The following is a 21,380-nucleotide window of genomic DNA, read 5'->3' on the forward strand; positions in this document are numbered from 1 at the left end:
TAAAGATGTTTTAAACAATTTTGGCATTAGTGTGATTGTGCATTTTGAATATGGGACAATATATGATCACATATACCGTGATAGACAAATTAATCCATATTGCCCACCCTTACTTCCAAATAAAGGCAAACTGCATGAAAATAATACATCAGCCATTTGAAAAAGTCACATTATTTTACTTGAAAATGTAAAACATTAGCAATACACATCAATAAACATACGAAGAATGTACAACTCCATTAATATGGAATAACGCAATGACACAAGGCAGGACTCAAAGGGAAATGAAGACCTGATTGAAAACATTACTTTACTCTCTGCATTGAGGAAAGTAGCCGCCTCTGTGAGCACAACACAGATGTGAAGGTACAGTCCCAGTACACAAAGGCAATCCCTCTGGAGTCTCCTTTTTGTTTTTGAATCGGTCACATCTTGGATTCAATCTGAGTCTCCCTCTTCAGGTCCTACTGCTCCCACCGCTGCGGCCAACTCCTCCTCACTGCCTCGCAGACGATCCCCTGGACACACAAACACTTACTGTCAATCTGATTAAAGCAATCACTGTATTATCTGCTCACGAGTTGCATTTATGTGTTATTGCTGCTTATTGGCCATGGCTCTGGTCATGGTCTTATTCAGGGTGAATGCACCAGTGACTTCCTGTAACCAACAGACAGTACACTCTGCTGGCAGACTGCAGAGTTACTCTCAACACAGAGCAAATTTAACAGTGTTTTTTGTTTATTTTTACAGTAAATTCAGCACACTGCCATGTTTTAATTCACATCAAAATGTAGCTGTTATACTGCCTGTTTGCACAGAATGTTAAATCCCATCTGAAAGAAATGACTGCCGTTTTTGTTAATATGCAACTATGAACTTACTAATAGGGTAATTTAGGATACATAACAATCTCTCATATTAAAACAGAGAGCGAAAAACCCTTTATATTTAAACCAGTTTTGTTTTTCCATGAAAGTGCATGCCTATTGTTAGAATCTAGTTCACACATCAGTAGAGGAATCGCACCATTGATGCGATCAGATGGCTTCAAACCGCAAAGCAATTAGCCTAATAATTGACGCCTGGCTCAGACATGCTCGTCTCTGTGGTGTCAGGAAAAGTTGGTGATGAAACGCAAAAACATGAAATAGTAAATACTAACGGATGAGCTCGGCGATTGCTCTCTGTGTTCTCCTCTCCATCTTCTCCAGTTTCTTTGCAACATCACGCTTTAGATCCCTAGATTCAGAGTCACAATGAAAAGACAACGTCAGAAACAATTCTTCAAATCATACCTTCAAGCGCCATACAGGTTGTTAAATTATTTTCAAAAACGTCTTACCAGTCTGGTTTTCTCGGGGCGAGGTTGGCCAAATCCTGAGGTAAGAAAACAACTGAATAAAGAAACTACAACTACTATGCTTCTTCAACAGAATAAATTGCATCTATACAGAATGGGATACTCACCACTTCTTCAATGATGGGCTCTGTATTAGCTGCCTCCAACTGGTCTTTTACTTTATCCTCCACTGCAAACAGAGAATATTCATCATCTTTAATCAATGATATTGGCAGCAGGAGTCTGTGGTCAAGGGCACCGTTGAGGTGTTTACCATATGCTATGACCTTCCTAGAGGCAATGTGATATTTACAGTATTCTACAGCAAAGTGACATCGAAATCCTCCGAGTTCATGTCATTCAAAGCTTGTTTTTGATCAAAGAGTTCTCACCTGATGCAGGTTTTGCTTTGGGCACCTGCCTCTCTTTCAGCTCCTCATCCTCTGGGGTGTAATTTCTCAGTTTCAGCTCTCTGAGGACAGAAATCGCAATTATCAGTCGTCGAAGTGCTCTCGTTCTTTTTTCCACACTAAATGTAAATGTCCAGGAGGGGGCAGTGTAGACAAATATAATCCACCGAAGATTCGAGAGCATAAAAGACCATCTGCAAACCCTTCACAGCTGCACATCTAGTGTCTAGAGGAGGTCGGGTATAATGTCCCTCTTTATTCCTATGAGCACGTCTGATTAACATGTTCCACCTGCTCCTAAGGACAGACTTGCAGAGAGCAGCAAACAGCTGAGGAATGCTGTCCTTGATGTTGAATTACGCAGTCTTTCATCACGTCTCTGCACGGAGGAATTCTTGGAAAGATTCCCTTACATCTCTGCAGATTATACACATGTAAATCCAGAGGCAGAGGTAAACTATTGTGTGACCAAGAGCGTTATCAGCTGCTCTGAGCTTAACATGGATTTATGATGAGGCTCGCGGGAACACTCTTGATACATTCATCAAATCCCTGCTGCCAACAGACAGACTGATGCCTTGTATGGGTACAGGCAGGAATGCTAGTCATGCTCTTACTTCACACATCTATTTCTATGCCCCCTGAAAGTCTCACGAGGAACACGTCTTTCAATCCATTTCGTCCTTAAAATGGAATTGTCATAGAGAAGTCACAATGATTTGAATGCAAAAATGTGGGATTTTTTAGATATTACATACATCTGAAGTAAAACTAAATATTAATATGATATGAACTGAGTCTATATAACTGTAATAAAATGCATTAAATAAACAGAAGGAAAGTGCATCAATTGCTGTTAAAAATAAAAAGGCCTAAAAATGTAATTTAAAGATTTCAATAATTTTGCCAACCTAAATTCAAAAGTCCAGATGCCCTGACAGCAAGTTAGCTTAAAAAAGCAAGAAGGCATCCATCCGGGACTAACTACAGGCTGTCATTCATCAGCCTTCAATATATCATAATCTGATGAAATAAAACATAAATAAATGAAGTTGACACAAATGAAATCAACACATCTGAAGAGTTCTTCTTCCAGGAAGCATGAATGTGCCCTGCACGCCCTTGGCTATTATTAACTATCGCTTTGTTGCAATTGGGCTGCATTATGCATCGTGTGGAAGCTTTAGTAGAAGTGTGGCTTTTTTGCAAAGGTCAGAGAATTACCAAAATCAACAAGTTTCATTTCAACTGAAAGCCATGTCTATCATCCCCCATTTAATTATTGCAGTCATCTTTTGTTTAAAAATATATATAAATCAATAGGCCTAAAGATGGTGCTGGTCAAATACATAAATAGACAAAAGGTCCTTTTGGAGTGAGTTGTTGTACAAACCTAATAATGTGTTCTTTAGATTTTGCCATTTTGTGTTGAAATTGTAGCACGAAACGAAACATCAAGGGGTCACCAACCATAACATTAATAAACATAATTTAAGGATTAGGATCTTTTATCATGGATAACTAGTGGTAGTATGAATATATTTTAGACCTGATAGAGAGACTAAAACATTTTCCAACACTAACCCAACCAAAAACTGGATATATATGTAAGAGTACATTTTCTGCCTGCAAAATTTGACATAACTCCTTTTTTTTCTTAACTGTCTCTTAGTTTGATGCATCCAAATCTTTAAAGTGTGTTTACAAGTTTCCACTTCAAGAACACTGTGGCATCAAAGAGAGCCAGTGATAGATTCAGAGCACAGACCCAAGTGTGGCTCTCTCAAAATGTTTAGAGTGAACTGTGGCTGAGGAGCGAGTGCAGCAGTGTTTGAATGTTTACACTGATATGAAGCTACCTGCTCCCTTCAGCTGCCAAAGACATTGTTAAAGCTAGCGTGTAATTAGTCATATCAATATTTAAGAGGATTTTAAACTTCCTTTAATGTTATTTGCCATTTTGTTGAATTTTTAAAGGGACTTCCCTATCGGTCTATCTTAAAATAAAAAAACAGAAGCACTGACAACACCTAACAAGATGTAACAGGAATAGCTGCATGGTGCCCATTGGTGCCTTTTGTAGAATATGCTTGGAGGAATGTGTGATAACACACAGGAAGCTGAAAAACTCTGGCCAAGTTCTGTCTTCTTGTGGATCCTTCATTTAAGTAGCAACAACTTTAAGGGAAAGATGTTAATTGTGTTCTTTTATGCCTGGATCTAGAAAAAAAATATATATCCCATGAAATATTAATACAAGATACAGTTTAAGTCTGCAGCTATGTTCACGCTCATGAGAGAGATCTGTCTTGTTGGACTGGAGGAAGTACAGCGGCACTCCCTCAGGGCTGTCATTAAATATAAACAATGGAGAAACGGTCCTGTAGGACAGGAAAGATGGCTGATCCTTCAAACCGGCTAACACACAAGGTTGAGTAAGCTGCAGGATATTTGAGCAGCTAATAGCAGGAGGCTGTGATCCAGCTTAGTGTAAACACTGCATCTCACGACCTGCACAGGGACATGCAATACAGTGTTACAAGAAGATGGCGATCAGATAAAGGTTAAATAGATAAAACGCTCTGATGGTGTGCGGTCATATGAGTTTCAGTTCCGTTTAAGCAGCTTCAACAAACTCCACTAAAAGGGGTGAGCAAGAGACACAAAAAGTTTAAGAAATAAGGACGGGGTTTAATAAATAATTGAGTTTAAAAAAATGAACAGCCATTTATGTGTATAGTGTGATGAACCAACCTGTGCCTTTCTTCAGTAGTCTCCTCCAGTGAAGCCTTTTTGATCTCTGGCTCCCCGTCTTCCTGCTCGTTCCCCTGTAAATTTTTAAAAAAAAAACCATCATGCTATCATTAAAATAACAGGTAAATACATACTAAAATAGGCATTCAGAAATACAGAACAAAATTATATTGACCCAAAGTGAAAAGTGACAAAGGACATTGAACCCCACCCATCTCGCATTTTCCTGAAGACGCTTCCTGTCTACCTGCTAGAACAATTCAGGGGACTGACTCATTCTTGAAGTGTTGAACAAAAGGAAAACAACCCCCAGCTTCAGGAATGTCAACAGTCATTTATCAGATATTGCTCGTCAAGCCCTGTATGCCACTGCTAAATACAGGCTTAGTGAAACACACTCTGGTTGAACTACAAACATAGTGGCTTGCACATTGAACACAGTTTCCTGTTGCAAGAAGAATTTATATTCGGAATTTGTGCCTTATTTTTATTTATTATTTTTTTACGTTTTTATTCTAATTTGGTTTGTAGGAGGACACAGCAAAACAAGCTTCTCATTGTACAAGGAACTTTGTTATGTGTGCACATGACATTAAAAATAAGTTAAATAGAAAAACCACCAAAATGGAGGTGCAGAATTACAGAGTAATGCTGAAAAAAAGTAAAGATTGTATGGCTGTTCATGGAGAATTTGCTCATTGATTTAGGCTAACTGAAAAGATAACGCCACAGTGTCCAGTTTTCAACTATGTGGCATAGGAGAGCCTGTCTCTTGTGTTCATGCCTATTAGCTATAGTTCAGGCTCATAAATATTGTAGATGGTTGAGAAATTGACAAGCATGTCACAAAGGTTATGCATGTGTAGAAAGCTCTTAAAACAGCTTGATTTAATGCAATACCTTTGTAAAAGAGATTGAAAAATAGATGTTATATTCATAAGAAACTACCATTCAGTGGAAGTTCCCTGATATCTTCAGACTTTCTTATTATTTTGACCTATTTCCTCAATGTCAGCATCTGAAAAATATCTGTGTCCCATCATATACCAAGATCTTTACAGCGAGTGGCAGCAATATATTTCTGATGCATTTCAGAGAAACTGCGAACAGATACTTTCTCTTTTCAATCAAATTATTCTCATCACTTCAGGAAGCAGACATCACTTTGCATAGTCTCTCTTCTCTGCAGCCATCTTATATCCTTTACTTGTGCGAGATATTGAGGCCCCATCTATTAAATATAGTGCTGAACATCAACCAAAATATAAGGAAATACATCTGTCTGGAGAGTAGAATACGGTTTGATATTTGAATATAAAACAACATCAAGTGCATTGCTGAGATAATTGTTTAACATTATGACTTGTGTTTGGTTATAGTATTTCCCGGCAGATCAATAAGCTTATTGATGTCCTAGCTGACCACTTCAGATGAAGCTGATCATATTCAGCCAGAGGAGTTTGTTTCACTGTGGTGTCACTTATAAACTCCTCTATAGTTCTCCCTCATTTTAGAAAAGATACCTAACATTAACACATATTAATAGTATTATTGCGCAGAGCTTCAATCAATTTGTTATAGTCTCTCGGAAAATATTTTTAAAAATAAGTTAACTTTGGAAATTAGCGTCAGAAGCAAAGCAGAGCGACAACTGCAAACACATTGTACTTAAGTTAAATACATTACATTTTAAATACATATCCAAACCCACATCCACTAACAGGACGACAATAAAGCCACAAAACAAAGTTGCGATTGATTTGCTTACTACAGAAACATGCTAACGTTGTTAGCTACAAGCTAAATCGGCTAACACTGGCTAACCAAACAAACTGTTGGTTAGCCATGAAAGAAACCAGGCATCAGCAGACAAGACACTCACATGAAGTTTCTTATCTCTTAAAGCTTTCAGCCTCTCCTTTCTCTTCAGGGCCTGCTCCTGCAGCGACCCAACATTTCGCTCCATGTTTATCTGTATTGCTAACGCGACACGCCGCTCAATGCGCTCTGAAGTCCACTCACGGTCCTGACTCAGGACGTGCAGCCGACCGTCGAGCACATCGATGGCAGAGGCCCGCTGTCTAATCATGTGATATTGTTAGGGTCGACAAATCTCTTCAAAATAATGAATTATATTGATCACATTTGGGTTTTTTTACAAAAGCTAATTCGAATTTTAGTGATAATGAGATTTTCCACATTTTAAATTAAACATAGACTAATTGTGTTGGGGTCTGTGTTGGATAGTTATTTATGTCTCTTGTGTGCACTTTACCCGTTTGCTGCTGCAATCCTGCAAATTTCCCCACTGCATGACTCACATCTAATCTAATCTGAGGTCTCGGCAGGTCGAATGTAGGGCTGCTATCCTACTTGAACTGGTCTCACTTTCAGCAGTTTGTATGCTAATGTGATTATTTAAACATGGGCTATTAGCCGATCTATAGATTTAGGGGATACATATGGGCTGGCACACTGTGCCGCCTGGTGATGGTCACACGGTTAGGTCATGTTTAGGAATGTAGGCCATCACCATGGTAATACAGCTGCCTTCACTGTGTCCATCCTTCTCATGATCAAGTGTGCGACAACAGAAATCTGATTTTGTTAAAGTCCAAACACAATTTAAGATCATAACACTAATACATAAATACCGTAATCACATGTAGTCTTGTCAGTAATTCATCAAGAGATAAATTCACGACAGTTATAGATTACATAGTCTACCATCGTAGGAAATAGTTGTCAATGCTTTAAACTCAGGACAACAGATACACCATTTGTCTTGAGAAATTGGTGCATTTCTCTTGGTTAGTACTATTTAATCCAACTGATAGTATACACTTTAACTATAGAGTTTGAATATATTCCTATAGTTTACTTCCAGTTTTGATCAATTATACCAATATAGGTCTCTCAATGTTTACAAGGTCATTGATCTTCTGGAAGTAAATCAAACTTGTGCAGTAATCATCTATTACAGCACCTGAAGATATTACGAGCAGTACTAACAGTTTGTAGTTCAGTGTGTTTGCGTGTGTTTATTGTTCAGTACCCAATGTTGCTTGCTGAACGTCTTTTTTGATGCATGTAGCTGGACTTAAACTTCCCTCAGTCAATCAGTCACAGGAGTCCTGCAGGAGGCTGTCACTGTGTTTACGTGTGCGTGTGTCTTTAAGAATACCAGCCTACCTGTGAGCATGATCTACAGTCAACTCTTCACTGTATGTCTTGTTACTGAACCTGACACTAGTTGACGACAATGTGCTGCTGCTCATCATCATCATCACACAGGACTGTACATCTCTGCTAAATTCACAGGGGCAGCGCAATCATACTGGTCTTGATGGCATCTGTCGCTTTCGTGGGAACTCTCTTCAATAGGAAGCATACAGCAACAAGCTCGCTCTAAATGCGGACATGGGTGTTCCTCCAGACATGCATTTCCACGCAATTTTGTTCCTGCTTTTATAATTTCGACAGCGATCGCGCCGTGGCCACAGCTCAAACCGTCATGTGTTGCTTTTCTCTGCCACTCCGATAACTTTACGCGCAAAAAGCACTTTTGCGTGGATTATTGCGCCTGGATTTGCAGGAATGGTTCACAGGAGCGTGCCGCGTCCTCCTGCCTTTAGGAAACAACTTCAAACAGCCCTTGCTTTGACCAAGCTTGCCTGTTTCATGATTTAACAGAACAAAAGGGAGATATGAGCAACCACAAAGGCGGAGGGATGGCATCGAAGGAAAGGCTGTATGAGCTGTGGATGTTATATTACACAAAGGTGAGTGTGGGCGACCTGCGGGGACACCTGTTGCAGCCAGCAGGTCCTAAAGTTTGTAACATGACCCGATAAAACACATGACTATAGTGTGCGTGTGTTTGTGTCCTCTTGTTACCTTACTTCAGACACGACTCGCTTGTTGTAAACGGTTACACGAGGAAGTCGCTCATGTTTGCAGAGCAGCTGTTTTTTTTTACCGACTGGTTCGACTTGCAGCTCATCACCAGTGTCACTGAGCCTTTGAAGTTGTTGAAAACAGTAACACAAGCAATGATGGGAGGCTATTTGAAGCAGATTAGCTCAATTCATGAAGCGTGTTTGAGTCTGCAGCCTACCTGCGACGCAGGTGTCACTGTTAGGCTACTTCCTGTTTCTGAGTTAAGCGTGTCACATGTAAACCATAGTGGGAATAATGTTGCTATAGAGCCTGTTATTGTTCAGGAAAATAGTCTCACAGAACAACTGAAACATATGCTTTTGACATGGTGTCAGCAGCACAATGCCTATTACTCGAGGCCTATCAATATTAAATATGTATCTAATATTACGGAACAAAAAAAAACATATTGATGTGAAATCTAATTTGCCTATACTCTCAATGGCGTGTTACATTGTTTAATGTAATATTTTGGTCTCAGATGTTGGCCTCTGTGAGTGTGACTGCAGCTTATTCCATTAAAGTGCAACATCTTAATAATAACGCTGGAACAAATGAATAGTTAACCTATATTGCACATGCTTTAATGCCATGTGTCCTCTTGAAGGAGGAAGACAGTTTGGCTGTGAATACATTAAGGATTACAATTTAATGGGTTTGCAATCTGCTCCCATGCCTGAGGACAGAGAAAACAGGATGAGACTTCTTTCCAGATTCACATGCAGTGTATGTTCACTGTGGGACATAAAGGCTGAGCTCTTATTGTCACAGTGGAAGTAAAGGGCAGGTTTCTTGACAAGGATAATGGCTAAACCAAATTAAATTAAGGGTGAAGTCAAAGCTTGAATAACTGCACAATTATGTAAATGCTTCAATAGAACACCTCTTGCATAATCCACTATCAAAGAGGTCATTTGGTGTTTTTCAGATCCACCCTGTTACTTCCCTGAGACAAAAGCCATGAGAAAGAGAGGGTGTGTGTGTGTGTGGGGGGGGGGGGAGGGGGGGCTTGAATCTGACTGTGACAGCTGTCTAGCATCTCTATTTTCAAGACCACTTGCTTATTTAGTCGCTTCTTAGCTCTCAATTAGTCCTCATTAGTTGACCTGAAGGCCATAAGAACAACGTTTACTATTTGTTCTTTACACATTTCCCACCAGTGAATAGCACATAGGTACGCAAGCTTGCGTTTCAGTTTTGCATGTGTGCAAATGACCTGCCCTTATTGACAAGCTGCGGTAAAAGATGGCAGCGACGAGGGTTTTAACTGCGCCTGGCAGTATTCAACACCAGCACTTCATGTGACTCAGAGGAACACAATAGGCTGCAGAAAGGCAGCAGAACCACTTTAGGAAACAATCACCTGCCTCTCCTACAGAAATCCACACATTGTTTTTGTTGTTTGCCTGTTAATCAAGTTGGCACAGTCGTGTCTTTTTTTAATTGGACACATCCCATCTTGCACATCAAGGAAAGTTTAAACTTTTACAAGTGAGTCCAAGTGGTCAAGAGAACTCATAGGCTTTTTGTTAGTGTCGCAAACTATCTTTTACTTGTAGTGCCAATGGCCTGACACTGTTTGACGGACAACAAACGCACCCTGGCAGCTGTAAATGTCTCAGTCTTGTATGTCTCTGTTGATACCAGGTTTTGCTCAATGTCTTCATGTGTTGGTTTCATGCTTGTTTCAAGGTTTTTCTTGTAATCATCAGCCTCTGTATCCTGGCAGCATCTTCACTTAAGTGGTAAACTCATTAGGAAATTAGATTATGGGAGTTACAGAATAAAGCCTAACAGATGATTCCAACATGCTTGAGTACCGGCCGTATCTCAGCCATCGTTCTGTATTTGCAGTAAGGAAGCAAAACCTGCTCAGGCTTGTCGGTGATAAAGGAACTCTGATGCAAGAAATTACACACACCTTGTAAGATGTTAAGATCAGCTGAGATTCAGAAGTGAAAAGTCATTGTGATATAGAGAAAAAGCATCTTTTTAGTGAAGTATTCCCAACATTTTCCGTAAAAATTACCAAACAGGCAGACGATGTAAGATTCATTTATATTTTTCTGGATAAGCGTTTCTTTTATTGACCAGAGTTGATTATTTGTCTATTATTATATACAATAATATAATATTATTATAGTCCAGACAACACTGTATGGATAATATCACCGTAGACATTGTTTATCGTAGACCTAAGTCAAATGTATTGACAATGTAAATACACAATGATAACTCACTAAATGCTTCATGCAACATGCATGTAGTGCTGAAACAATTAGTTGATTCATAAATTAGTTGCGTTACAGCAATTTAATCTACTATTGTAATAATTGATCAATTGTTGTAGTAATTTTTTAGCAACTAAAGCAAGTAAACTTTCAGCAATTAAAACAATCCCACGTTGCATCTTTTCATTTGTGAGATCAGACTTTTATTTCTTCATTTGGAAAGTATATTAATCATTTGGGGGTAAATTAAAATGGACTGTTGGGACATTTTTGAAAATATTGAAGTCAGCAGAATATTAGACTGGTTGATGCAGTGAGAAAGTCTTTATGTTTAATAAGCTCCGGGGGTCAACACAGTGTCGACTGGTGAGAAATAACTGACACAAGACACACGGAGGTAAACTACAGAAATGAAGCAGCATGTTCGTGTTGATACAGTAAGATGTAAGGCTGGTACAGAAATGGTGTGTGATTATCCTGTGATTATTAGCTAGAGAGACCGTTAGAGGGACTAATTGACGCCTGTTGCCGTAGAGATGGACCACAGTAACAACCCGACCGCCCCTCCATTCACACAGCTGGGAAATCTGCTCGCTATGAAGAGAATCGGTATCAGCTTTATTGGCCATGTGTATTTACACATACATGGAACATGACTCCGGTTTCATGTAGCTCTTCGCACTTATGTACATACAGATTTCTTGGCTTTTGTCGTCATGCTGTCTGTCACCTTGCTGTTTATTTGTCCCAGTTAATGATCACATATGATTCCCGTCCAAATGAGAGATGCAATGACAACAGCCATCGCTGCAGCTCACTCTGACTGTGCCGTGAGCCTTGAAATTGAAGTCCCTTGTGTGCCTCGATCTCCCCTGTTTACCAACAGAAGGGCCAACCAGGAAAATCAAAGTGCTCTTTGCTTTCACTTGTGCAGGAAGCTGGAGCGAAGCAGAATGCCAAGCAGCAGAGAGCGGCACAGCTGCTTGGCCATGTGCAGAGAAAACAGATAAATGAGACACCGTTTATAGGGGTCATTTTGGTGATTTGTGACATCAGTTTTAATCGTGTGTTTATTGAACAAATCCTTCAGCTAGTGGATCTGGACAATGTTTAGGGAAAGAAGTTAATACAACTGAAAGTGTGTATTTCTTGTGTGGTGTTGATACATTTGGTAAGGGATAATGTTTAGGTGAAGGGTGCAGGCATGAAGAAGGGCTCTAACTGGTGTCTGAACCAATTTTACTGCAGACAAATGTAATGTTTTTTCCCCTAGTTTAACTTCCTATTAGAAAACCAGGTTCACTTCCTATCTGTGGTCTAATCTTTTTTATTGTATGGAGAGAAAAAAAGAGCTAGCGGTGCAGTCACACAATGCAACTTGAGTGAACACGACAAAGCTCCTTTGCTCAACAGGGAACCAAAAAATGATACTCCCTTTTATGTAAAACCTAACAAGCACGTCTTACTTGCTTACTTACGTATTCAAACTCAGTGTAAAAACGAGGGAACGTCTCCCACTATCTCAGAAGCGGTCCTGGCCAACCTCAGCAGGCAGGTGGCAGGGTCGTTAGCTTGATTACGCTCACCTGGGCCTTTTAATAGGCTGTGAAGTCGTCTCTTTCTCTTGCTTCACCTTCATGGCATCCATGCAGTGTACACCTGTAACAGTAGCCAAACGTGCTCAGTTCTCACTAGAGTAGGTGTCTCCAGGAACATATTTTCGCATGACACATACACACCGACATGAAAACAATTACTGCCGCACGCTGTCCCGGCTGACGTCATATCATACAACTCGTTAATGTGTAAATTCTGAATTGCGTCACTTCATTGCGCCCTATTGATGTGTTTCTTTGTATATTGTGATTCACAGTTGACAGAATTAGAACTGATGACATATCATCAACTGTTATTGCACCATGAGTAATGTTAGGGAGGCTTCAGTCATGCAATCACTGAATCTTTAATTGAAAAGTAATACAAAGCTGAAGGGGTGTTGCAAATATGTCCTTGCCTCTCCTAGTAGACTCTCAAATACCTGATTGTCCAGATGTTGGAGGCACAACACAATAGGTTGTTCGGTTAGGTTTCCTGTTTCCACAGAGTGCGTGCAGAGATTTGATTCGTTACGTATATGATTTACGTCATTTTGTTATTTTTTCAATAGCTGGCTAATCAGATTTTGTATGCAAAGCGTTGGATGACGTGGTAAAGACAGAGTGTCAAGTGTATTCTATAAATGATGACGTCACTGTTTCAACTTGTCATATTTCAGTTGCTCAGTCAGTGACAACTATTCATGGAAATCTACTATAAAAATCTCCAATATATTTCAGTGTTTCTCCTGCATCATCTTTTTGCTGTGTTGAATTTACGAAGCGTAAACACAGTTTCAGTGCTTTATTGTTGCCATGGGAAGTTTTTTCTTTTTTTTATAAAGGCTCCCCTCTTATCTGCTCACAACTTTTGCAAAAAACAAAAGAGGAAAGGGTTTGACGAGGAGTATGAAGGAAATAAGCTACGGTTAAAGTGACATGTCATTTCCTGGTTGCTCGTTTGACGTTCGAAGGACCAGAAAGGAGCGAGTCTGATGCTTGTGCTGGTTTAAAAGCGGTGTGCAGCTTCTGAGCTGCTGGCTGGAGACCACACTGAAGGCTCATCTGAGACTGGGTTCACAAGAGCCTGGCACCCAGCTCAGCCACATACAATGAGAGATGGACTGGCTCATAACTGAATGCCAGTTGGTAATGTACATTTTACTTTAATGCAGCATTAGAAACTAGCTCAGTCTCAACTGTATTAGATTACCATTTATCTAGAGGAACTATGATTATTAGCTACATATTAAACATGCAGCTACAGTTAAAGTAGGAGCACTATACTGCAGAAAACTACACTTCTTCTTTTTTTTACCTACTTGCATGTTGGCTTAGGGGAAGTACCTGATTTATTGTTGTTCTTTTTTAGCACTGAATATTATTTGTGTACAATGAGTCAGTCTGAAACAACTCATGTCTTCCCTCATGTTGCTTGCTCTACAAATGCTGGCTCAACTGTGGCTTTGTACATATTCAGCTAATCAAAATGTTCCGCTGGTTCCATCACACGGTACATCAAGGAACATTTGGAAATGTCTTGGGTATTCGTAATTTGTTTTTTGAAACACTTGGTTCCCATGAGTAGCACCACCAGCCAGGACCTTTTAATCTGGCTTTATACAAAGAGTACAAAATAAAATAATTGAGTCTAAAGTTGACCCGTGTGACATTTGTGTTACTTGGTCTACGTGACAGTGAGAGAGTGACGTAAGGAGGGAAGAGTAGCAGGATATGCTGATTAACGCTGATAACGACTGTTTGTATGTAAACACACTCACATCATTGAAAGCATCGTTTAGTATATTATACGCAGGAATGTTTATGACAATGAAATGCGTATGAGTGAGAAGCTGTCATTGTATGCTGACTGCCGTATACTGAGTTTACTGAATGTTTGGAACTTATGACTGAAATGGATTTAAATGAAAGGAAATTTTTTTTGAAATCTTTTACCTCCCTGTTTTGAAAAAGGAACGCATTGGCTCATGCGTTCCTCTCTGTGAATTTCATCTCTTCGCAACATCCTGTTACAAAAACAGGTCAAAAGGTTTAGTCAGTGCCATGTTTTCAGCTACTTTTTTTTATAACTTTTAATAACTTTTTTTTTTAGAGTAGTAGCACAAAAACATATTTCATTGATATTGTTTGTGTAACCACTCATGCACATGCTTTATAAACTATTATTCACGAAATTAAAGGCTTCTTTCTTCGCTCATGCCTTCTCTCCTCCCTCCTGCAGAAAGACGTGGGCTATCTGCAGCAGTGGTTGGAGGCGTTTGTGGCGTCCTTTGAGAGGCTCATTGATGTGCATTCACTGGAGCCTCGGAGGTGAGTAGTAGTAACAAACTCCACTGCCAAAAGCTCCCACCACCAGTTTGTATTCCACAAAGCAAGATTAACTCTGACCTGCTGTAGCGATACCATTTTGACATGTTTATGTGATGTGTAAACGCAGCCCCTATTACAACTCTGTATTGCCTCGCCATCCCCACTCTTCCCAAATCTTCCTCTCCCATCTTCCAGGCCGGAGGAGTGCAGCTCCGAGGTGCCCTTGCTCCCAAGGGAGGTCCTTGTTTTCCTCGGCAGTCAGCTATGGCAGAGTGCAGAGCACCTCTCCGACGCTGCTGAGCCCAACAGCACCATCCCTCACCCCCTGCTCCTCATCAAATTCTTCATCATTATCTGCAGGTAAAGGGCCCAGCCTGCTGTGTGTATGACTTGTTGTATGACTGTTTATAGTACAAAAATATATATATATTCTTGCAGTTACTAGAGACCAAAGGGACTACTGTTTTGTAAATATATAACTATTTACCTGAGAAGTTAATATGAGGTATCAATTTCCTTTATTTAAAATGTCATCATTACTGATTAACAAAAGAGGCAATGGTGGAAAAGGGAACTAGGTGGAGTACAGTTGGAATTAAGTTAATTAAACTGCAATGCAGGTTGTGCAAACAGGCTACAAATCCATCACAGGAAGTTGTCCCTTAAATGTACATGCTGTGCATCTACTGTATTTGTCTTTTTTGTGCCTAAAACACTTTCTTAACACTCAATCGCACACGTTTCTCTCTACTTTCAGGAATATGGAGAACATCGACCCAGAGAAGACCCCTGATTTTGTTTTTGAAACCATCAAGCTTTTGAATTTCTGTTTGGATCAGGTAAGGCCCGAATAAACTGCAGCTCAACCAGGACACATATCTCAGCGATTAATATCAGGGCTCCACTGCATGCTCTGTATATTAAACTTGAACGAATTATTTAGTGCCCTCGAAGCCAAACTGAGCAGAAACTTGACAGACAGTGAACCTACACAGAATGTAACCTGTTTACAGTAAGATCCTGACACAAAAGTTACGGAACTAGTTTACACTGAAAAGAGAGGTGGGTGTGTAGTCGGCCTTCTATTCAATGTGCTGGAATTTGTTGTTTTTGTTGTATGAAGAATGTTAAAGACAAGTGTATCTGTGCTGGTGATGAGTTACACGTAAATGTGGGTCCAAACCTTTTATTTTATACAGCTTAAGAAGGGGCAAGGGGAGCAGTCTTCTCTGCAGATGGTTGTGCAGTATGGGCTCATGCTGTTTGAGAGCCTGTTTGACCCTTATCAGACGTGGAGGAGACGCCTGGCAGGGTGAGTTTGTGCTGCTTCATCCTGGAAATTCACTGTATGAATGCATGGGAGGTTGAATTCAGTCACAATGCCCTGACACTATCGTGTACATTTAACATCTTGTCCAACAGTCGTGTGATGTCATGTGACGCGTAATGCCACCCTTGCGTGTTGCCTCCGAGCCTTGAAGTCAAACTTTGTTAGTGCCGGCAGTATTCTTGGCCGTCCTTGACTGACTAGGCGTGATGTGAGTCAGTGCGGTGACTCTAGGCTTTGTGTGTTGCAGGGAGGCGGTGAGCTTGCTGGAGAGGAACAAGTATAAGTTTTCCCCGCTGGTCTTGCCAGAGGAGCTGCCTGCTCTCTTCCACGGTGAGACGCTCCCTTTCGTCTGCTCTTCCACTGTGATCTCTGTCAGACCTCACATACCACAAGAATCAAACCGTTCCCACCACTGACTAAACACAGCTTAGTTCTGTCATCTTTGACATGAAATACTGTGACCTTTCATTTGCTCCAAAACTCCTAGTTAATCATTTTTTGCCATGTTGCTTGAAATGGAAAACAACTGGTCAGTCCAGTCAGTCAGAGGGTTGGGTTTTGTCTAAAAAACTCAATTGTTTAGCATCTAATTATCAGATTTTGATTGCCAGAGTCCAAGCATTTATAATTATAAAAGCCCATTTGATCAGTGAGCACTAATCTATAAGCCATGTGGGAAATCACAGCGTGGGCAAATTTCAGTAAGTCCAAATTTTCGGAGGATTAAACTTCATTAGCATGCTTTAATTAGAAATGGTAAGAGCTAATTGTGTAATACCTAGCCAATTAGCAAGGCTTTAGTGGTTCTTTTTTCACGTAAAGGTGTTATTGTCTACACTATATGACCATTTGACATTTATTCTTATTTTTCTTAAATTCTATTTTGATGGCACTGTGCTACTGTTTTCTGTATTGTGGTTATTTCAAAGCCGGATTTGTGTGACGTTCACAGAAAGTCTCCAGCAAGGCGAGCGGATCCCTGAGCTCCTCACACTCCGATTCATTCATCTGCAGGGTGCTGTCATCAGTGGAGGAAAGGTCTGCTGTCCTCTTCAACACTGACTATTGTGAAAACACCACCCATGCAGATCACAGCTGGTGACAGGGAGGTGACTTTGTCCATGTGTTTTCCAGAAGAATGGCCTTCTTTCCATCACCCCTCACTCTGTTGATGACCTGTTCGCCGTTCTGCGAGCTTGGTGCTACCAGACCTCCCCTGAACCCAAGAGCACAGGGCTCACGCGGCTGACCCTGCAGTGCCTGACCACAATGATCCACCTCCTGCATTCCAGCAGCCCTGCGGAGCGGCAAGTGGAGATCAAGGCGATCCTGGAGAGCTACTTCCAGCTCCTCAACTGGAACCGTCCGCTGATCAGTGAGCAGCTCGAGAGGCAGAGCTGGGAAGACAGCCTGATCTCCCTCCAGAGACAGATGCTAAGTAAGAGCTTGTCCACTCGGCCTCAAATCCAGTTTAGCGTACAGCATTCCTTTTGATGTATCTCTCTTAATCTATGAAGGCCAAATTATCAATTTTCCCGGCTTATCAACATCCTCCCTGTTGTCAATTTTAGCTGCTGTTCCTGAGATCCTGCAGTGCTCTGACAGGCCAGTCCTGCAGGCAGTGTTCCTCAACAACAACTGCTTTGAACACATTCTTAGGCTTGTTCAAAACAGCAAGGTCAGACCCCGGTCCATCTAAAATGTGTCTGTCTGCTCTGTCACCTGTTTTTATTCATGTCATTTCTATTTCTTCTTTTATTTGGCTGGAAGCCACATCTGCTGTTCCATGTGAAATGTCACAAAACAATTATCAGCTTCCAGCTTGTGTTTTTCCCACGTGGCTACAAGATATGTGTCCGGCTGCGGCTAGAGACGGGCCAGGATCAAACCTGACCTTTTTTGTCTGTCTTTTTGTGTTGTATGTGTGTGTATGTATGAATGTCCTGCAGCTCTTTCAGAGCAACATGCGTAGCCCGGAGCGTGAGGTTGTGTCTGACCCCGCAACATGTTTACTCTCAGAGGTTGAAGTGGACCAGGTACTTTCCCCACTTGGTGTTGATATTTGTCTGTCAGCAGGAAACTCAGCCTTCTGTCTACTCGTTAGCTGCTCTGAGCTATTTAGACAGGAAGCTTTGAGCAGGAAGTCTTACACTCATTTGTAAATAAAGCAGCTAGTTTGGCTATATATGATAATAGTTGTCTCGAATTTCCTTTTTAATCTGTCACACCCGTCCATCTGAAGTATCCACTTACACCCTGTGTTGTTGGTGATTTACGGTTATTTTGAGCGACTTGAAATAAAAGAAAGTACAAGCTGGTGCTAGTTTTGTGCCCCGTGGAAAAGTTGGGATTCAAATGATCAGTGAGAAGATTAATCTTTGCTCGTCTGGGAGTGTTGATTTTGGTCACATTTGTAATTAGAGGCTGAATTCCCTGTTGACAACACGAGGAAAGAACAGCATGTTTAGTTTTTCGTAGTGCATGAAATGGGTGTTTTTTAAATGCATGTCTTTCCTTCTTTTCTTCCTATTTTGGCTGCTCTGACGGTTGTGCTTGTGTGAAAGACCTGGCTCGTGTCCTGGGGTAATGATGTTGCCTAATTTTCAGCAATGGTTGGGGATTGCTTTTTTTTCTTGGTGGATGGCTTTGGTTTTTGCATGCTGGGATTTATCAGTAATTAACAAAGAGGCGATTGTTTAGTGACTGATCCAGCAGTGCACTTACTTTGGATTATACTGGGTGGGTGCTCCAATAATTGCAGTGTGGAGTAAACATGAATTCATTTGGTGAAAGGTTTGCTCAGAATTGATTTGTTTTCATTTGTGTTCATGTGCAGTTACAGTGTTCCATTTTTTTAGGCTATAGTCAACATTATTTTAACGCAATCATTATTTCGATGTAGGTTTTGATGAAAGGATCCGACAGTATTACAGTTCATGCCTTAGGAGTCCTCACAGCTATAATGAGTAACTCACCCTCTGCTAAGGTAAGGCCCTTTGTGATCCACTATGGTCTAATCATATATCCTGCATTCTTCTGTACATGTATTATAAAGCATACTATGATGCCTACAATACTATGATGCCTACAACGCCACTACAAATTAGAGCCTGATGAGGAAAGCTGTTTTTCGTTCATTTAGGAAATTTCATTATAATTCTTTCAATGTATGTCAGTGTGCCAACTAGTTATCCCCTATGGAGCAGCTCTCTCCAGCCTATTTCTGTCTCCCTCCCCCCTCAGGAGGTTTTCAAGGAGAGGATCGGCTACTCCCAGCTGTTTGATGTGCTAAAGAGTCAAGGTCAACCCACCAAAAGGCTTCTGCAGGAGCTGATGAACATGGTGAAACTCTCATTCCATTGTTATCCCCACTAATTGCGGAGACAGTAGAAGTCAATTAGCACTTATTGACAGCATTGTTCCTATTTGAATTGTGGTACAAATTGTTGACCACGTTGCCACGTCCTATCCCTATTTTCTGTCGTCACTGTTTTTATTCCTCTCTGTCTCCAGGCAGTGGAAGGCGAGCACGTCCACGCCCATCACCTCGGCATCAGTAACGAGCAGCCTTTGCTGCTGCTCCTGCAGTGGCTGCCTGACCTGTCGGGTCAGAGGGACCTTCAGCTGCTGGTGGCCCAGTGGCTGGCTACGGTCTGCGGGGGCACCTTGCCCTGTCGCACCGTGGCCGTGGAGGCGGATATGGTGGGGGCTCTGCTGCAGGTGCTCGCACAGCCCCAGCATCTTGACAGGCAGTGTGCAGACACCCTGCTGGGCCTCCTGCAGGACCTGGGCTCCCTGTGTCTGAGACCAGAGGAACTGAAGAGCCTCTTCAGACTGCTCAGGGTGGATCAGGACAATGGCGCAGTGGTGGGGAAGGTGCACCCCTACTGCGCTCGCATGATTCAAGTGCTCTCGGCCATGGCGGCCAGAGAAGGCCAGGATAGTGCCCTGCAGTACTTCGATCTTACGCCCCCCATGGCTGGTATCATGGTGCCCACGGTCCAACGCTGGCCAGGCAACGGTTTTGCCTTTCACGCCTGGGTCTGCCTCAACATGGAGTTCTCCAACAACCGTAAATCCTCTGCCACCTCTAGTACAGGGTCTCAGTATGACATGGGAAAGGGACCGCGCAGGAAGCAGCTCTACAGGTGCATTTGTGAGAAGTGAAGTTACAAGCTTTTATATTTATATGACACTTTTTTTGTGACAGGATGTGTGTTTTTTTTTGTGTGTGAAGTTTTTTCACAGCAAGTGGAACTGGGTTGGAGGCCTTCTTCACCATGGAGGGAGTGCTGGTGGTGGCTGTTTGCACAAAGAAAGACTACATGGCTGTTGCGCTGCCAGAGCACCCACTATCTGACTCATGCTGGGTAATTGTGGACACGCATAGTACAGCTAGAATTTTGGCCAACATTTGTTCTTGTTTAGCCTGCCCCAAATAAAAATAGATTTGATCAAGGATAAAATCACACATCAATTTACTAAGAGGCGCTGTCTGGGCCTGTAACCTTGGAGCATAATTACTCTCTAAAAAATTGAAGAGTGTACCTCTTGAAGAGATAAACAGCTAGAGGTCTACCAATAAAGGTTAAACTAAAGCCGTCAGCTATGAGACTGCTCTAGTTCCTCAATACATCAAACGTATAGCATCAAATTAGCCGTGTGTCGTCACATAGAAATGTGTGTGCTCTTTTATGTCTTTCTCATCACAGCACTCGGTGGCTATAGTTCACGTCCCCGGCCGTCGTCCGTTTGGTCAGAACCTAGTCACCATCTACATCGATGGAGAGCAGCGTAAAACTGCTCAGCTTCGTTTCCCGTCTTTCAGCGAGGTAACTGAAACTGGTGTCTAATGTGTCCTGGCCATGTACGTATTACTCATGAGAAGTTCCCCTCTATTAATCTAACTTCCTCTTTCCCACCCTCGCCTGAACCTGACTCCTAAAGCCTTTTACCTCCTGCTGCATCGGATCTGCAGGCCACCGGACCACGACCACCACCACCTCCCCCAACCTGCTCATGTCCTCGTTGTCCCACCCGTCGCACGAGTTTGCCTTCCCCAGCTATGGCCCTTCGCTCAGCCGTTCTCAGTCCTTCCCCGCCACCTTTGCCGGTGGCCGCTGGGGGGCCATGGGAGACTCCCCAGTGCACACCATCCCGGCAGGACTGCAAGACACAGAGTGGGGAACACCCACGTCTCTGGACGGGCTCCTGGGCACGGCCTTCATCTGTCACGAGGCTCTGCAGCAGACACAGACCAGAACTCTGCATGCTGCAGGTAAGTCACGCTTTGCTCCGATGCAAATGTAGTTCGCTGAACACATTACTCTGTTCATCCAGAGTTAAACTCACAATCAAATGTTAGGAACATCAGCAGTAAACAACAATCTGAGTATTTTTATCTTCTTCATCTAAACCCACGTAATGTTTGCATTATGGCCGACATTA

General features: G+C 41.7%; 2 protein-coding genes across 3 annotated transcripts in view; one reads left to right on the plus strand and one right to left on the minus strand.

Moving 5' to 3' along the window:
• Positions 1 to 161: 161 nt before the first annotated feature.
• On the minus strand, positions 162 to 6,523 carry ccdc12 (coiled-coil domain containing 12). The gene is made up of 7 exons (XM_068570658.1): positions 6,389 to 6,523; positions 4,507 to 4,580; positions 1,735 to 1,814; positions 1,471 to 1,532; positions 1,346 to 1,380; positions 1,166 to 1,242; positions 162 to 518 (listed from the first exon to the last, which is right to left on the minus strand). The coding sequence occupies exons 1-7, from the start codon at positions 6,470 to 6,472 to the stop codon at positions 439 to 441; spliced, it is 492 nt and encodes a 163-aa protein (XP_068426759.1). The 5' UTR covers positions 6,473 to 6,523; the 3' UTR covers positions 162 to 438.
• Positions 6,524 to 7,796: 1,273 nt separating this feature from the next.
• nbeal2 (neurobeachin-like 2) overlaps positions 7,797 to 21,380 on the plus strand; it is a 29,875-nt gene continuing 16,291 nt past the window's right edge. For both annotated transcript variants that reach the window (XM_068569884.1, XM_068569885.1), the window contains exons 1-16: positions 7,797 to 8,288; positions 14,514 to 14,602; positions 14,798 to 14,962; positions 15,360 to 15,441; positions 15,802 to 15,914; positions 16,180 to 16,262; positions 16,885 to 16,970; positions 17,067 to 17,370; positions 17,504 to 17,610; positions 17,882 to 17,968; positions 18,835 to 18,918; positions 19,176 to 19,274; positions 19,446 to 20,080; positions 20,170 to 20,302; positions 20,645 to 20,764; positions 20,880 to 21,210. In XM_068569884.1, coding sequence (XP_068425985.1) covers positions 8,214 to 8,288; positions 14,514 to 14,602; positions 14,798 to 14,962; positions 15,360 to 15,441; positions 15,802 to 15,914; positions 16,180 to 16,262; positions 16,885 to 16,970; positions 17,067 to 17,370; positions 17,504 to 17,610; positions 17,882 to 17,968; positions 18,835 to 18,918; positions 19,176 to 19,274; positions 19,446 to 20,080; positions 20,170 to 20,302; positions 20,645 to 20,764; positions 20,880 to 21,210 — 2,593 coding nt within the window. In that variant the 5' untranslated portion in view covers positions 7,797 to 8,213. The remainder of the gene's footprint in view (positions 8,289 to 14,513; positions 14,603 to 14,797; positions 14,963 to 15,359; positions 15,442 to 15,801; positions 15,915 to 16,179; positions 16,263 to 16,884; positions 16,971 to 17,066; positions 17,371 to 17,503; positions 17,611 to 17,881; positions 17,969 to 18,834; positions 18,919 to 19,175; positions 19,275 to 19,445; positions 20,081 to 20,169; positions 20,303 to 20,644; positions 20,765 to 20,879; positions 21,211 to 21,380) is intronic.

Source organism: Clinocottus analis, unplaced genomic scaffold (assembly GCF_023055335.1).
Source record: "Clinocottus analis isolate CAN_PGR_092001 unplaced genomic scaffold, fCliAna1.0.p SCAF_9, whole genome shotgun sequence".
Taxonomy (NCBI): Eukaryota; Metazoa; Chordata; class Actinopteri; order Perciformes; family Cottidae; genus Clinocottus; species Clinocottus analis.

Coding starts and splice junctions, on each gene's coding strand:
- ccdc12 (XM_068570658.1), bottom strand. CDS start 6,472: ATGGAGCGAAATGTTGGGTCGCTGCAGGAGCAGGCCCTGAAGAGAAAG. Junction 1,381..1,470: donor AGCCCATCATTGAAGAAGTG/GTGAGTATCCCA, acceptor TTCTTACCTCAG/GATTTGGCCAACCTCGCCCC. Junction 1,243..1,345: donor GCCCCGAGAAAACCAGACTG/GTAAGACGTTTT, acceptor CTCTGAATCTAG/GGATCTAAAGCGTGATGTTG.